At 48.2% G+C, this 18,473-nt stretch overlaps 1 protein-coding gene across 1 annotated transcript in view; it reads right to left on the bottom strand.

The window, feature by feature from the left end:
- The window catches only part of UNC80 (unc-80 subunit of NALCN channel complex), a 2,761,828-nt gene that overhangs the window by 167,911 nt on the left and 2,575,444 nt on the right, over positions 1-18,473 (bottom strand). Inside the window, exon 60 of the mRNA XM_078680564.1 lies at positions 17,405-17,483. Coding sequence (XP_078536690.1) covers positions 17,405-17,483 — 79 coding nt within the window. The remainder of the gene's footprint in view (positions 1-17,404; positions 17,484-18,473) is intronic.

Here is an 18,473-nt window from a genome sequence, read left to right as displayed (position 1 = left end):
GAAAACCTGCTGAGCGGAATTCACTATTGTGCTACAGCAGCCACCACCCCCGGAGCCTAAGGGACAACTTACCGGTCGGCCAGTTTTTTAGGATCCGACGCAATTGCTCGAAGAAAAGTGACTACATGTCAGAAGCAGATGTTTTGAGTCAACGACTACTGGAGAGAGGTTACCCACGGCACCTCATCAACAGAGCCTCTAAGAGAGCCTGGTATAGCCCCTGTGACTATGATTAAGGACAAGAGTGAACGTGTGTTGGACAGAATGGTATGCGTGACAACATTCAATACCCAAAGTCATGCCATAAAGAAAATTATCAACTGAAACTGGTCCATAATTGCGGATGACATGGCCCAACCTAATCCCCCAATGCATACGTTTAAGAGAGCGAAATGTGTTAAAGACTATGTAGTGTGCTCCTACCTGGACAATCCAGCACCACCGTCCATACGTACACTTTGGAACCTCCCCACACACATGGTGCATTACAGATGTGGGAACTGTAAGGCATGTAGACTGACTATCCAAACTAAGACATTTATTTACAAACACCATCAGACAGATTTGCAAGCCTTCACTAACTGCAACAGTAACAATGTAATTTACGGTATTATATGCCAATGCGACTCCATCTACGTGGGTCAAACACAACAAAAAATTAAAGCAAGAATACTACAACATTGTAGTAGAATAAGATGTGAGACACAAGGTGCTCCACTTGTGGAGCATTACAAGAGTGCAGGACACACGGCTGAGGACCTCCAATGGATTATCCTCGAAAAGGCTACCCTGGGGCCCCGGGGTGGTAATATCGTGTCCATTCTTAATGTCCGAGAAGCCAAATGGATGACCCGTTTTGACTTCATATGTAATGGCCTTAATGAACTTGACTCTAGCTAGGCACAACTGGCCTGTTTAGCAACCGAATAATCTAATCAGAATGTGTTATCATTATCTGGATGTTATCTTATATTATCGGTTTATTTGAGATATACCAGACCTCTGTACACTGTATACTGATGTTCACTATGTGTTACCGGCATCTCAGACACACCAGTTTGGTTGATAGGGACACTTTGCTTATGAACAATGTTAAATATGTACTCTGTGGGATCTCGTTAAATTACCTGTGTTCAAACGACATTGAGCTACTATGCTGAGAGAACATCCGTTTAGGAACTGTATATCCTGCCTCTTTGGCTGATAATTTCTGAGCTTTGTAATAGAATGAAGGCTTGTTTCTTGTGTACGTGATATATTGTCTGCTAGCTATGAGCTCTGTAAATAGAATGAAGCCTTTTGCTTCTGTATGTCATACACCGTGACACACAGGCTGCCACTGACATGACCAACCGCAATTATCCGGCACCTTAAATACAGAACTCGCACTGTTTGGCAATTGGGGGCCCAACACTGTAATCGTAGCGTGGTCACAGGTCAACTTCGATCCCTGCGGCTAAATGTCATTTAAACCCAACCTGTTAATCCTCTATTCGGAATAAACAGTAGATTGCAGACCGGATAGTTTTGAGAAACCTATCCTTTGTTTGCTCAATAACACACGACGTCTACTGAATAAACATTACACGTTCAGGCACTATTTTAAGTCTATTTTCACTTTCTACTGCATTACCGATGACGCTTTAGAACAAGCATTTAGCGTCTGCACCTGTCAAACGCCACGAGATACCGCCGAGCGCATGACGTCAGCATATAAAGAGGTACCTTTCGGCTGCCCGTTTCCTCTAAGCATACAAGTGTAGTGTCCTGCCAGGACACTGTCTAGTTGTTTTGAGTGTAATCCTACACTGAGCACCCACCCACCACAGACGTCACTGGGTCAGGTGACGCTGTTAATAAAAGAGGCCGAGCGCACTTGCTCGTGGCCAGAATTACCATCCCCAACTGGTGTCCCGTGTCGCAGTTATTTACAGCATGCGGGCCTAGGGCCCCATCTTTACATTGGCGACGAAGGTGGTAACGCTGTGCCCACGAGTGCCAGCCAAGAAAAATATTGAGGAAAAAGGGAAGGGAAGCTGCCAGCAGCGAAGGCACACCACCCTAAAGAAAGAGCCGAGAGGCCCACGGGGTGTGTGACGAGACCCGGGCCTGGGGGAGAAGGAGAAGGTGACCAAGGGCCCACCCCGCACCTCTCCGACCGGCTGCAAGCCGCCCTGTTGTGAAGTGCCCCGAGGAAGACAACCAGCACCGAGAGCGGAGCCCACCCGCATGGCGTGCGAGGTCTGCCGGACTGGAGGTGAGCCCGGGCGCTGATGATGGCCTCGGGGGTCGCGCGTGCCTGAAGCGACCCCCTTTTGACTGTGTATTAAGCAGAGCCCATCTGCATAGCCATGGTGCCCTGCCGAGGGCAATAAGGCAGACAGTGAACACTATACATTGAAGCAGGACCAGCGGAGCCCACCCGCGGCCTGCCTGCAGCGACCCCCGCCCCGCCGCGCAGCGTGCAACTGAAGCTGCTGCGGCGGTGGGGGAATGAGCCCGCAGCGTGTGGGGAGCTGCAGGGCCCTGAAAAAGTAAAGCGGAGCCCACCCGCTATAAGGAGAACTTTGCCCTGCCGGAGAGAGCGCTAGACCCTGCAGAATTAATAGCACGCGGGGCGGACTGCCATAATGCCGGCATCTGCTGCCAAATGCTGAAAAGTGTGGGAGCGAGTACGGCCACAGCCCCCACCCTTACTTTTGTGCGCGCAGCCGAGTGAGGCTGTCGCGGTGGAAGAGGGGGTGAGAAGAGACAGAAGCAGGCAGCCCCGAGAGTAGTGCGACCCTCCCCCACCCCGTGCAGCGTGTGAGGAGAGAAGCTGCAGTGGCAAGGGGTGGAGGATAAGCAAGAGTTGGACCAGTGTCTGCCCCAAGACTTAGCTGGGAAAGAAGCAGCCCGCCTCACGTTCCAGGGCCCAAAAGTGTGTGTATGCCCGTAAAAGCGGCCGGACAACAGCGCTGACACCCCTCCCCCGCTGCATAGCGTGTGACAAATGACGCTGCGGCGGCGGGGCGCCAACGAACAATGGCAGCATCTGAACTATGCCCATCTGAAGCAAACTGTCCCCAGCATCAGCCCTTCTCTGTCCCCACAGTGCATAGAATGAGAAGCTGCTGCGGGCAGGAGTAATGAGGAAAGAACCACGGGCGGAGCAGCACTGACAAACCCCCCCCCACACGATCAGTAGATAGCAATGCCCGCTGCGAAGAGCAGGAAGCACCTGAAATCAAAAGAACAACTCACCTTAGTGAAAGGGAGCTTTCCGGTGAGCCATCCAGCGGTGACTGGTTCAGGCTGCAATCCGGATCCTCTGTTCCAACAACCCCCGGCGAGAGCCAAGCCTGGAAAACGAGCACCACGGAACCGAACGAGGGTCCAGGACCATAGGAGAAACAACCGTAGTTTCTATTAGCAAACACTACGTTGCCACCTGGTGGTCATTTTGAGCAACTGCGCCCCTACAATATAGAAACTATCATAGAACTGGTAGAGACTAAGGAACTCAAGGGAAATCAGGCAGAGGCAGTCCCAGGTTGCTGTGACATACAGCAAGAAGACCAAGGCATCTCTACAGAAGCACAGCAGCGCACAAAGAAAGGAGACAGCGCAGGAACGCGACAGAACCTTCAGGAACACGCCAGGAGACAGCGCAGGAACGCGCCAGAACCTTCAGGAACACGCCAGGAGACAGCGCAGGAATGTGCCAGAAACACAGAAACACGCCACGAGGCGCAAGAACGCACCAGGAGTGCAAGAACTCCACACTCGCACGCCAGGACCGCGCTGCACTGCGCCGGGACATGCCAGGAGCGCCAGAAATCAGGAGCGCCAGAAGGACGCTGCACAGCGACACGCCAACGCCACGGGACAGAGCACAAACGTCCCAGAGTGAGGCCGCGACATCTCACAGCAACCAGAGCGCCACCATCAGCAAGCATGACGACATGTCCCAGTGAAGGTACAAGGAGTGGTGACGCAACCCTCCACAGCGCAGACGAAGCGCGCCAACGCTAAAAACACCGCAACGGTGAATAGCGATCACACAGAAGCCGACCCGCTGAATGGTCGCATCCAAGCGAAGAAACCAAATCCACCAAATGGTCGCACCCAAGCAAGCCGACCCGCCGAATGGTCACACCCAAGAAGCCGACCCGCCAAATGGTCGCACCCAAGAAGCCGACCCGCCAAATGGTCGCACCCAAGAAGCCGACCACCCAGTCTGGTTGCCAAGAAAAGAAGGAAGAAGCAACAGAGAAGATCGCGACGACCGGTCCAGTCACAGAAGAGAACATCACAGTGTCTGAGTACCATGACCGGACCAGAGAGAAACAGGCGGAGTGCACGCTGCCTGGAGAAGACTGGTCAGGAAGACAAAGACAGCAGGATGACTTGACCGTGTCACGAAAAGGAACATGGAGAAGAAGGGCGCGATGCCACAAAGAAAGGGAAGAAGACAAGAAGCCAATTCCCAAGAGAATTGCAGAAGAACAACTGAAGAAGGAACCGTAGAGCCTAACAAACCCGACAAGGAAGGGAGGTGGTGGCAGCTTCTCCTGACCCCGCTTGGCGCTACAAAATCAGATAGCGGCGCTAAAATTGTAAAGGGAAACTGATTTTGAAAAACGACCGACTTATTTTAATTGATGATTTTAAAATAGTGTTGACTGTGTTTTAAACTGAATAGAAGGAATTAGGTTGTGAATTACTCAGAGGCATACTGCAACAATCTCGCATACCCGCAAACACCAAAGCTACGATAGTTTAAAATCCTACCTAAGCCTGCACGCTCGGCAGCCAATCCCGGTGTGTGGAGGGCGGGGCTGAGGCAGGACATACTGGAAAGCGAGCGGTTAGCGCTCTAGACTTTGGCACTTCCTGGGCTATTTAGCCCCTCGTCGGCCCTAGCGCGCAGCGTTGGCGCGCAGGGTGGCGCCTACACCTGCGCCTAAGACGAGCCGAAGACCAGCCCGTCTGCGCCCGTCCGCGACAGGACGGGGCTAAGGGGCTGGAGATTATGGCGCGACCATTACATGTCCTGGAAACATCGCCTACCACACGAAGATCATATACTTCGCAGGTATTGCTTGCGATTCGTGTCGATATGTCCCATGCCTGTACTATTGGTATTGATACTCCAGCTGAAGGTCCTTTCTCCTGTTACAGATGCCATATGCAGTTTGATCTTGATATGAAGCTGAACAGGCATTCACAGGTAGCTGAGGTCATACCAGCCAGAAGACAAGATTTTGCTCCTATTAATATACAGGCAGATAACTCCATTACGTGGAGTAAAAATCTACTCTGTAATATTCGATCTTTAGTGAAGCATTCCACACAGATATGGGATCTTATATTGACTGAGGAGCCAGACCTCTGTTTTTTAACAGAAACCTGGCTTAAGCCCCATTTGGTTCCAGCAATCACACTTAGTGTCCCATTAGGATACAAGATTGCCAGGGTTGACCGCTTAAAGAAAACTGGAGGGGGGGTGGCAATTGTTTACAAAGAGGAATTGAACTTAACTATCCTGGAGGAAATTAGTAATCCTCAAATGGAATTACTCATTTTTAAACTCTGTCCTAATCCCAGAGATCAAAGGAAGGGTGCATTGTTGTATAGACCACCAGGTCCGATTGGGACCTTCCCAGTTGTGCTAATAGAGGCTTTAGCACCATTTGTACAAGATAATCAGGATTTCCTCTTGGTAGGGGATTTTAATGTCCATAGTGAGCTAGAGAACTGTAAGGAGGCAAGAACTCTCCTAATGGACCTAGACTCCCTAGGACTGAAAAAGATCAATGACGGCCCCACTCATGAGGCAGGCCATACTTTGGATTTGGTAATGTCCAACTCACCTTTAATTAAATGTATGCCTCCTGAACAAGTAGAATGGACAGATCATTTTATCTTAAAGTTCCATACTGCTACTAATAATAAGCCTCAAAAGCGGAGTATTCTGGCCACTAAAAGGAGACCCTGGCATAAACTAACGGTGGAAGCCTTTAGAGATCAGTACAAAGTTCCCCTGTATGGACTCACTAAAGGAGATATAACAACAGAGTTGTACAGGTTTGAGGAGGCAGTTAAGGATGCAATAAATAATACTATCCCCCAGAAAATCTATAAACCCCGCCCAGCTAAAAAGCAAGAAATCTGGTTCTCTGAAGACCTAAGATCTTTGAAACAAAATACAAGAAAACTGGAAAAATTATGGAGACGGTCTAGAAGGCAGGAGGATAAAACACTCTATAAATCCTCTCTTAAGCTGTACCATAAAGCCATCAGGACTGCTCGGAAAAACCATATTGCAGCACAACTTATAGAGGCAGGGAAAGATTCTAGAGTTTTGTATAACATCTTACAAACCTTTACCAGACCAGCAGCCTGTGAGACTGTTGAGGTAGCCACCCAAGAGCTGTGCAATGAGATCTCTACCTTCTTTATGAAGAAGATAGAGGCTATCTATGAGAAGATAATGGCCTCAAAGACGGCTGAGGGAATGAATAATAACAACAGATCCCAGTCGAGTGTACAATCAGGACCACCTACTCAATGTCTCTCTAGCTTTCCTCCTATCTCTTTGGAGGAGGTAATCTCATTGGTTGCACAGATCAAGAGTGGAAGTCCTTATGATAGCATTCCTGCCCGTATCCTGCCTAAGCTGGTAGAAGTTCTTGGACCAGAAATCCAGAACTTGATTAATCTTTCCCTCTGTACAGGGCAGGTCCCTATGGACTGGAAGAGGGCGTTAGTAAGGCCACTGAGGAAAAATACTGCCATTCCCTGGACGGAGTTGGCGAATTTAAGGCCCATCTCTCTTCTCCCCTTTTTGGGGAAAATTATAGAGAAATATGTAAATCACCACCTATCCAGCTACATTGAGCTAGTAGGCGGTCTGGATCCATCCCAGTCGGGCTTTAGACCAAGACACAGCACTGAGACCACCTTGCTGTCAGTCGCAGACGATCTACGCATGTTCCAGGATAAAGGTCATTCTGTTATCCTGGTTCTGCTGGATCTGTCTGCGGCGTTTGACACCGTGTCATACGACATCATGACAACCAGGCTAGTTAACATCGGCCTGGAAGGCAAGGCGTTGTCATGGCTGAGGAGTTTCCTGACAGGTCGTACCCAAAGGGTCACCCTGGGGGATTATCGGTCAGAGGAGTTGGAGATCTCTAAGGGGGTGCCACAGGGCTCTTGTCTGAGCCCTACTCTTTTTAATATCTATGTGGCCCCCCTAGCTAACATCATGAGATCGTATGGATTTATTCCTGTCTCATATGCAGATGACACCCACCTCCTCTTTCCTTTTAAAACCCTTACGGTGGAGGTCAGGAACTCCTTTGCTCAGGGGATGAAGGCGGTGGCACACTGGATGGCATCTAACCTCCTGCAGTGTAATGTTGCAAAAACGGAGGTGATGCTGTTCGGTGAGGCCAAACTTCTGTGGACCCCAGACTGGTGGCCTCAAGATCTTGGCCCGGCTCCAGAGCCCAAGCAGGTAGTGAAAAACCTTGGCGTCCGACTTGATCAGGAGCTTTCATTAAAACATCATAGCAATCAAGTGGTGGGCTCCTGCTTCCATATCATCGGGATGCTACGAAAGGTATTCCCTTTACTACCAGACTCTACTAGGAGAACTTTGGTGCAGGCCCTAGTATTGAGTCGCTTGGACTACTGCAATGGGCTGCTGCTGTCAACAAATGAAGCAGTAATCTCTAGACTCCAGGTGGTCCAGAATACTGCTGCCCGTCTGGTCCTGAACCAGCCCTCTCGCACCCCCTCTAAACCCCTTCTGGAGAAGTTACATTGGTTATCCATCAAACAGAGGGTGAAGTTTAAGATCTGCTGTACAATGCATAAGTGTCTACAGGGAAATGGTCCAGCATATTTGATTAATAAATTCTCCTGGTATACACCGACACGCTCTTTGAGATCTAGTGAGCAGGCATTGTTACAGATTCCAAAATTTAGAAAAGTAAGACAAGGGGGAAGATCTCTTACGGTTGCTGGTCCAACCTTGTGGAACAGCCTCCCACTGTTTCTGAGACAGTGCAAGGACCACCTTCCTTTTAGGAAACAATTAAAGACATTCCTTTTTCAAAATTGATCTATGCTTATGGTTAGGGTCCGCTAAATGCTTTTTTGGCTGCCAAAGGCGCGGAGATACTCCTTCGGGAGGTGATCCTAGCGCGGTACAAACACGCAAATAAATAAATAAATAAATAAATGCGAGAATGGCTAAGGAAGGGTTTCCCAATGAAAAGCAAAAGAAGTGATCAAGTAAAGGGAAGATACGACGGCAGGTCTAGTCACCAAGCCAAGTGAAGACAGTGTCCCACCGCATGGACAAGACCAGGGGGAAAACGTGTAGAGGGCCCGCTACATGGAAAAGCCTGGTTAGCATGAGCAAGCTATTGTTGTTATTGTTATCTGGGTTTTATATAGCGCCAAATCACCGTCAGGTCTCAAGGCGCTTCTGACAGATATAGCAACAGAGATTGATGAGTAAACAGGAATTCAAATTATATCAGCCTAAACTCACAGAGACCCAAAGGCATCTCCGAATAAAAGTGTCTTCAAAGATTTCCTAAAAAGAAGGAGGTTGGTTTCTTTCCGAAGGGCCTCAGGTAGTTTATTCCATATTTGTGGGGCTTGGGTTGAGAAGGATCTCCCGCCTTTGGTTGCCATTTTAAAGCGTGGGCATGACAGCAGTTGGGAATTGGAGGATCTTAAAGCTCGCTTGGGGTTGTAAAGTTCAAGCCTCTCTTTTATATAGGCGGGTGCCTGCCCATAGATTGCCTTATGGGCAATGCACAGGCTTTTAAATTCCACCCTTTGCTTTATAGGGAGCCAGTGTAGCCTGTGCAATAATGGGGAGGCATGGGTCTGTCTGGGTAGTCTGAAAATTAACCGTGCTGCATCATTCAAAGTGACCTGCAGGCGGTTAATCATATTTTTTGGCAGGCCTAAATACAGTGCATTCCCATAGTCGATCCTAGAGACTATTGTTGCCGAGACGATAGTTCGGAGCATGTTCGGAGAGAGTAGGGGAACTAACTTTCGCAACTGCCTAATCAAGTTGGTGCAGGTTCCAACGACGGAGGATATTTGGCTGGACATTGAGAGCTCCTGGTCGATCTTAATACCAAGGCTCTTTACGCTAGGGCATGGCTTTGGAGTTGGTCCAAGCTCTTGAGGCCAAAACAGATCATTCCAAGGTGAGGCGGCTGTTGAAACTACAAGAACCTCCGTTTTATCTGGATTAATTTTTAACAAATTTGTCGTCATCCAGCTCACCGTGAACCTTAATATACTCTGGGCCTTGGACTGAGCCGATGTTGTATTATCGATACTCAGCAGCAGCTGAGTATCATCGGCATAATTAAAAACTTTACAGCCCATGTTGGCCAAAGAGTCTATCAAAGGCTGCAAATAAAGATTAAACAGGAGAGGTGAAAGTGCGGACCCTTGCGGAACTCCACACTCCAGAACATCCATCTCCGAGACACGGTCTGCTAGTTGGATCCTCTGAGTCCTCCCTAACAAAAAGGATTTTAACCATTGAAGGGCCCGATCTTTTATCCCAAACACGGCCAACCTGTCCAGGAGCAAGGCATGGCTGACAGTATCAAACGCCGCTGAAAGATCTAAAAGTATCAGGGCGCTTGGTTTTTTACCGTCAGCCATGCATCTAAGCTCATCCAGTACCGAGAGCATTACTAGCTCGGTGCTATGATGGGCACGAAACCCCGCTTGCCGCTCCTGGAGTAGATGATGTAGCTCCAGGGATGATGACATTGATTTTAACACATGCTGCTCTAAAATCTTGGACAGGAACGGCAGCTGGGATATTGGTCTGTAGTTTTTCAAGCAGGGCGGGTCTGCCCCTGTTTTTTTTATCAAGGGTTTGACACGAGCCTCTTTAAAACTAGCTGGTAATAGGCCTGTGTCTAGTGAATTGTTTAAGAGGCCTAAGATCTTTTCCTCCAGAACCGGGAGCGCCAACCGAAAAATTTCAGGGGGGCAGTGGTCTGCGGGGGAGCCTGACTTAATCGAACTGGCAAGCTGTCTTAAAGTTGTGGAGTCTATGCTTGGAAATTTAGAGATGGTGCAATTCCGGGGAGTTTGGGGGGCCTGCGAGATAGTAGGCATATTAGGGATATCCTTCCTGATGTCTGACAGAATGGTTGCCACTTTCTCAAGGAAGTAGCCTTGAAAGGTGTTACAATCTACCCCTATATCTACCCTTTCATCCTTCTTGCTTAGTTCTTTTACAATTTTGAAAGTTTCTTTCTGGACATTGACTGAATTTTTTATGCGGGTTTCGTAATAGTCCCCTTTAGTTGATACAATAAGTTTTTTGTATGCCTTCAAGGATGTTTTATAAAGTTTGCGATCTGTATCGTTTTGTGACTTCCTCCAGCATCTCTCAAGATGGCGAAGCTTTCTTTTTTGATCCCTCAAAGTCGGGGTGAACCAAGGGGTCCCTTTTTCCGCACCCTTTATTTTCTGTGTCTTTTCCGGAGCTATCTGGTCGATGAACTGTCTAAGACTCGACACTATGGTGTTGTAGTTTTGGTCTAGATCTAGATTGTCATGTGGACTCGTTGACTGTTGTAAATAATTGGAGAGGACCTCGGTTAGGCTTTCCGAGTCAACTTTTTTCCACTGACGCACTTTTTTAGTTTTTAACGGGAGTTTGACCTGAGGGCTATCCTGCGGAACATCGCACAATAGTAGATAGTGGTCGGACCAGATACATGGTACAATGCTCGTAAGGGCCACCTCTGGGATGGAAGACCAGATTAGATCGAGGGTGTGGCCCTTTTTATGAGTTGGGGCTTCCACAAGTTGTTCAAGGCCTAATGCGGACATGGAGGTCTGTAACTGACGTGTTGGCAGATCTTTGTCTGCCCTGTCCCAATGGACGTTAAAATCACCTGTCACCAAAACTCTCCTATATCGTGTACATATATCCGATACAATAGGGGAAAGGAGTTCATTGAGCACTGAGATGCATTGTGGTGGACAGTAAACAGTAAGAACGATAAAACAAGAATTATTCAGGGTGATTTTTACTCCAAGTAAGTCTACAGAGTTTATAGTTTCAGCTAGGACTTTGGCCACTGTTAGCTGTTTTTTAAAAATGATTGCTACGCCTCCGCCTTGAGCCTCACCCGGACGATTATGCCAAATCATATCGTATCCATTTGGGAGAGCGGCTATAATGTCGGGGGAGGAATTTTCACCTAACCAAGTTTCCGTAAGGGTCAATATGTCGATGGTCTCATCCTGTAAGAGGGTGAAAATTTCCAGGCAATGTTTCTGAAGTGACCTAGTGTTTAGGCTAGCAAGCTTCAGAGGGGATAATTGGAGAGTGTCCCTACCACGAGGAAGACGTAGGATGTTAAATTCCGTTAAGATGGACAAAGTTGTGGAATTTACAGTATACCCGCCTGAGTCCAATAATAAGAGGTCACTTGCCGAGTAGGTCAAGTGCCTATCGACGTGCCTGGTCCCTGAGCCCGGTCGAGCGCGGACGAGCGCAGACGGGCAGGACTCTGGCACGACTCCGGCGCAGGTCCGGCGCGTCCGCTGTACGCGTCCGCTGCGCGGAGTCATCACCGTCCGTTTTTGTAGTGTTGCCAGAGCGTGTCACCAGCCCAGCCCAACCCAATATGGCCGCCGAAACCGGAGACCCTGCCCTCGGCATCTACACTCGGCCGAGAGCCGGTATCGGAGGTAAAGGGAGGGGGGAGAGGGACACAAAACGCCAAGAAGCGCTGGGGAGTCTCAACACACTTTTTAAATCAAGTGTGCAAAAAAACGCTATCCAGTATGCAAAGTACGATTTACACAATTAAAATGCAAGTAATTTAAAAGAATAGGTAGGAGACCTCCCGGCTTCTGCCTCAGGAGGGAAAAGTAGCTATGGTCAGAAATCCCTCGCTCCGGCAGACTGAGCCCTTTTGTAGTGCTGCCAGAGCGCGTCACCAGCCCAGCCCAACCCAATATGGCCGCAGAAACCGGAGACCCTGCCCTCGGCGTCTACACTCGGCCGAGAGCCGGTCCGGAGGTAAAGGGAGGGGGGAGTGGGACACAAAGCGCCAAGAAGCGCTGGGGAGTCTCAACACACTTTTTAAATCAAGTGTGCAAAAAAACGCTATCCAGTATGCAAAGTACGATTTACACAATTAAAATGCAAGTAATTTAAAAGAATAGGTAGGAGACCTCCCGGCTTCTGCCTCAGGAGGGAAAAGTAGCTATGGTCAGAAATCCCTCGCTCCGGCAGACTGAGCCCTTTTGTAGTGCTGCCAGAGCGCGTCACCAGCCCAGCCCAACCCAATATGGCCGCAGAAACCGGAGACCCTGCCCTCGGCGTCTACACTCGGCCGAGAGCCGGTCCGGAGGTAAAGGGAGGGGGGAGTGGGACACAAAGCGCCAAGAAGCGCTGGGGAGTCTCAACACACTTTTTAAATCAAGTGTGCAAAAAAACGCTATCCAGTATGCAAAGTACGATTTACACAATTAAAATGCAAGTAATTTAAAAGAATAGGTAGGAGACCTCCCGGCTTCCGCCTCAGGAGGGAAAAGTAGCTATGGTCAGAAATCCCTCGCTCCGGCAGACTGAGCCCTTTTGTAGTGCTGCCAGAGCGCGTCACCAGCCCAGCCCAACCCAATATGGCCGCCGGAACCGGAGACCCTGCCCTCGGCGTCTACACTCGGCCGAGAGCCGGTCCGGAGGTAAAGGGAGGGGGAGAGGGACACAAAGCGCCAAGAAGCGCTGGGGAGTCTCAACACACTTTTTAAATCAAGTGTGCAAAAAAACGCTATCCAGTATGCAAAGTACGATTTACACAATTAAAATGCAAGTAATTTAAATGAATAGGTAGGAGACCTCCCGGCTTCCGCCTCAGGAGGGAAAAGTAGCTATGGTCAGAAATCCCTCGCTCCGGCAGACTGAGCCCTTTTGTAGTGCTGCCAGAGCGCGTCACCAGTCCAGCCCAACCCAATATGGCCGCCGAAACCGGAGACCCTGCCCTCGGCGTCTACACTCGGCCGAGAGCCGGTCCAGAGGTAAAGGGAGGGGGGAGAGGGACACAAAGCGCCAAGAAGCGCTGGGGAGTCTCAACACACTTTTTAAATCAAGTGTGCAAAAAAACGCTATCCAGTATGCAAAGTACGATTTACACAATTAAAATGCAAGTAATTTAAAAGAATAGGTAGGAGACCTCCCGGCTTCCGCCTCAGGAGGGAAAAGTAGCTATGGTCAGAAATCCCTCGCTCCGGCAGACTGAGCCCTTTTGTAGTGCTGCCAGAGCGCGTCACCAGCCAAGCCCAACCCAATATTGCCGCCGAAACCGGAGACCCTGCCCTCGGCGTCTACACTCGGCCGAGAGCCGGCCCGGAGGTAAAGGGAGGGGGGAGAGGGACACAAAGCGCCAAGAAGCGCTGGGGAGTCTCAACACACTTTTTAAATCAAGTGTGCAAAAAAACGCTATCCAGTATGCAAAGTACGATTTACACAATTAAAATGCAAGTAATTTAAAAGAATAGGTAGGAGACCTCCCGGCTTCCGCCTCAGGAGGGAAAAGTAGCTATGGTCAGAAATCCCTCGCTCTGGCAGACTGAGCCCTTTTGTAGTGCTGCCAGAGCGCGTCACCAGCCCAGCCCAACCCAATATGGCCGCCGAAACCGGAGACCCTGCCCTCGGCATCTACACTCGGCCGAGAGCCGGTCCGGAGGTAAAGGGAGGGGGGAGAGGGACACAAAGCGCCAAGAAGCGCTGGGGAGTCTCAACACACTTTTTAAATCAAGTGTGCAAAAAAACGCTATCCAGTATGCAAAGTACGATTTACACAATTAAAATGCAAGTAATTTAAAAGAATAGGTAGGAGACCTCCCGGCTTCCGCCACAGGAGGGAAAAGTAGCTATGGTCAGAAATCCAAGCAAGAAGGAAGGCTGGACCGCGTCGAGAAAGTGAACGAAGAGGAAGAAGGGAGTAACACATCACTCCACAGTGGAAGAGAGAGAACCACAGTCAGCACACAAGAACATCGGTGCTGTCCAAGGAGCATTGCACCATTCCGTGTTGAAACCAGTAATCCAGACAACCTGCATTTGAGGAGACCTACCACCGAAGAACCGTATGGGTGCCCCGTGAACCTGGAGCTTGCCGAAGCAGAGCATACCTGAGCACTAGACAATCCACCCTTGTGGACTACACAAGACTCGACTGTGGCCCTGTCCGAAGTTTTGCAGCGACCCGCACAGCCCATGCGATCAAGTGGCAGTCCAGGGGACAAGGGCCTCGGCGGAATTCCTGTGACAGAGGAATCCGTATGGGAGAGGTACAGCAGCGGCAGCTCCACGACAGGCAACAGGAAGCACGAAGGCCTCAGGTGAACACCTGGCGCTGAGAAACGGTCTGAAGAAGGCACTGAACCCATGTCCTAATGGCAAGACCATCCTGGCGATGACATCAACACCCCAGGGGCAACATGAGCGACTTGGCGGTGAGTCCGTTGGCAGTTCCTCAGCGACGCCTTTGCGCGGCTCATGCGAAGCCCCGCACGGTCCACCCGGTCCCATCGCGTCCAGCAAGTGGGTCTTCCCAGCAACTCTAGTGAGAGAAGAGTCCAAGCAGGAGAGGCCAATCTTCGAGGCTCCAGTGAGAGAGGAGTCAGGCAAGAAAGGCAAGTCGGAAGGCACTCGACCGGCAGGAGGTGTGGAAGCATCACGATCAGCGAATCCAAGGAAAGACTTCTCGTGCCATAGTCGTCTCCAGCAACCAACAAGCGTTGTCATCCACTGGACTAGAAACACCTGCGAGACCCCTCAAGGGTCACACCCATTCTGCTCCCGATGCTCCAAGTGATGAACACTGTAGATAAGCGTCAACGCAGCAAAACAAGGATGATCTGAAGTACACCGCTGTGGTGAAGCTCATCTGATTGACTTTGCAGTCCAGAACTTTTGATATCTCCCAGCCGACCGCCTGAAGAGAATCCGTTGGGGGCTGTAAATTTCTGTTGTTCTGTTTTCTTGCAGGTTGGACATTCGTTTTTCCTTTCCTTAAATTTTGGGAGGGATGTAGTGTCCTGCCAAGACACTGTCTAGTTATTTTGAGTGTACCCCTACACTGAGCACCCACCCACCACAGACGTCACTGGGTCAGGTGACGCTGTTAATATAAGAGGCCGAGCGCACGTGCTCGTGGACAGAATTACCATCCCCAACTGGTGTCCCGTGTCGCAGTTATTTACATCATGCGGGCCTAGGGCCCCATCTTTACAGGCGACATCAGTGAGAAGCAGTAAGGAGGGTCGGGGCTCCCACTTGTGGGTTTTTGTGACTTTGCCTTTGCTTGAGTCAGTTAGCACACAGTAACATAGTCATAGCTGACACGGTTTTTCTTATCTCTGCCACCTAGACTTGAGCACCGCTTGATTACCCTGACTTACAACTCACCGAAGATTGGTGAGTGCCGTAAACTGTTGCTAAGTTGTTTGTGCAGTGTTTTTTATCCATTCTTTTGAGCAATTTAAGATGACCACTGTATTTTCTGTGCATTTATTTCACAGTTCCAGTACAGTCATTTTTACCCCATCACGATCTAGTTCTGGTAATGAGTCATTACGTTTCTTTATATCGCTGTTAGTCGTGGTTAGCCTGTTTAATGTTAGTCCTCCCTCACCTTGTTTTCAGATATTCGCCACTGAACTTGCAGCCAAAGAAGTGACCTAGATATAAAATGATGTATGTTTAGAAGGGACAGGCTGCATATTCCGCATTTAGAGTAAGTGTATCTCCGGACCTGCTTAATTACTAATGATTATATTCTCATGAGCGACTGTTGCACTCTAACCACAACCTTAATGTATTCTTCAGGTGTCACTGTCGCATTCTACACATAGGAGCTACCTGGCCCTTTATCTTCATTGAGTACTCACTGAAGAATTTTGGTAAATACATTAGGACACTTTTTGGTTCTTTTGAGTAATAATGCCAATGGTTCCACCGTACCGATTTCTCACTTATATTCTCACACTAGGTGCCCTCCCTATCTCTGTCCTGATGAAGACCCTGGTGTAAGATGCTAACCAACCTACGTTGATAATTTTGGGGTTGAAACGTCAACATTTCCTTTGCTTGATGCTAGCCCTTGAAACAAGAGAGACTATATTTATTGTGTTTCATGAACTGGGCCTAGCTATGTACAAATTGTTTTAAAACATGTATCATTGGCTTGATATTGAAAGTCTGATCTGGTTCTTAAAATTGATTTACGATTTCACCCTTTTTTCCATGTTTTTCCTATGATCACTTATCCTCACTCCAATTCACTTACCCATCCTCCTTATTTTTCTGTCCTGCTGGGCACCTTTTGTACATATAGTATTATTTTATTTCTATATACCAAGTAAATTTTGTGAAGCAATGTGATTAAATAGCATCTGCTTCTGAAAAATCCTTGTTGGAGAATATTCGTATGCTTTTATGATTCTATTTGTCATAAGTCTAGTCAGTCCTTAAATACTGGGGCCATTATCTATTGTACTAGTACTTACCCAGGTCCCAGTACCATTGGGTTTACCCTTTTTATGTAAAACAAGCAACTGGAAACAGCAGGCTGGTGCCTGAAGAACCATCCCATGCAACTGGAAACAGGAGACTGGTGCCTGAAGAACCAGTTCATGCAAATGCAAACAGAAGACTGGTGTCTGAAGAACCAGCCCTTGCACCTGGAAACAGCAGACTGGTGTCTGAAGAACCAGCCCTCAAGAGCTGGTAATTTATTCATACACTGTATTTTAACCAATAACATTTGCTACTACATGTGAGTGGTTTTGAAGAAAAATACTCCTCAAAAACAGTTCCTATTCAACAAAATCCCTCGGAGCATTGCCTTGCCTCAGCGCCAAAAGCAACGTTAAAAGCATTCAATTTATTTTTGGATAAATCCTGATCCCTACACCAGGATCACTTGATTTTTCGTCATTGTTGAATATTACATAGCGCTCTTTTAAAACGGATTATATTGTGTCTTATTTCGTAACGTTAATGTTGTTGTGGTGTTGCTGTTCACGTACACATGACATTTTCTCCGAGGTAGTCCTTGATGCTTGTGCTAAGCTATCGAGGGCAAGATAAGGGTTTCCTCACCGAAACCTGTTTATGTAATAGACATTTGATGGTTTGGACTTTGTAGGTCAGCCGCAGCTTACTTAAATACTGTGGCCTCTTAACCAAAGTTCAACAATTTGGTTTTCTACATAAGGTAATCTGCAAAATAAACAAAAATATGTTGATACTTTCAAAAGAACAGACCCAAAGTGTCCTTGTTTAGCCTCGGCCAAGAATTACTTTTGCGTAACTTGACCCAATGATCCTTACCTGCCTCAGGCCTCTCTTTCTCCCTAATGGTTGCTGAAGAAGGTTCTGCTGACCGGGTTCGCTCTGAACACTTGCTACCCTGCAAAAGTGGAAACGGCATTAACATAAAAGCAGCAGCAGCAGGAAGAACTCCTGAACATAATGATGAAGGAAGGTGGAATGGCCCTTATATCAGTATTCACAATTTGAATTTATACAGAACACGAGACAAATAGGCCCTGAACTCACTTTACAATCAAAGCACTATGAGACATACTTTGCATGCAGCCACATCTGGTGTGAAACGACTTCAGTGCTAGTTCAACATGTCACACGCTTATAAAGAGAGGGAGGGTGAGAAGGACAGTAATACAAAAAAAAGGAAACACTACCTGGTGACTCTGGAATATTTGATACACAGACACCTTCATGCTATAAGCCTCTTGCACCTCTCTAGAGCTGGTAAAAAGATTGATATACAACTTCAAATTATCTGAGCCTCACAAGCCCCTACAAAACCTCTTCGTTCTCTCTCTTTTTCACAGTTCGTAAGAATGAGTTAACATCCGAGAGGCATTCAACCAATTGCCCCTCACAAGACATAAAAAGCAGGTTGTTCCATTTAAAAAAAAAAAACTGTCATCCTATTTTCGTATGTGCAAAAGGAGCTAAGCAATTTTTTAACTTCTATATGATAGCCACACAGCTAACAGCATATAGCAGGGCTAAGTTGGGTTTTGCTTTTAGTAAAAACGTCACAAGAAGTGACGTTCCCGTGGCCATAGGGGCTTGTACATATGCCCCAATGTTTTGAAATGGTATCGATGTCCTCATGGAATACCTGTTCAGGCCTTAGCGGCCTTTCACAAGAGACAAGGGTGCAAAGATTGGTCGTGCTACTCCAGAATGCTATTGTCAGACATACACCCAACCACTTAATTTTAAAAGCCAAGGCATCTGCACCAAGGACTCTTTACTGGAGGGACATATGTAATAACAGAAGCATCAACATCCTAAGTCTCAGCATGAGAATTCACTATGTCCACATGGATCTTCTCCAGTGCCTTCAGCTGAGCATCAAGGGATGCTA

This window comes from Lissotriton helveticus, chromosome 3_1, assembly GCF_964261635.1.
Source record: "Lissotriton helveticus chromosome 3_1, aLisHel1.1, whole genome shotgun sequence".
In the NCBI taxonomy this organism is placed as follows: domain Eukaryota; kingdom Metazoa; phylum Chordata; class Amphibia; order Caudata; family Salamandridae; genus Lissotriton; species Lissotriton helveticus.
This window is presented reverse-complemented; position numbering and strand designations above follow the sequence as displayed.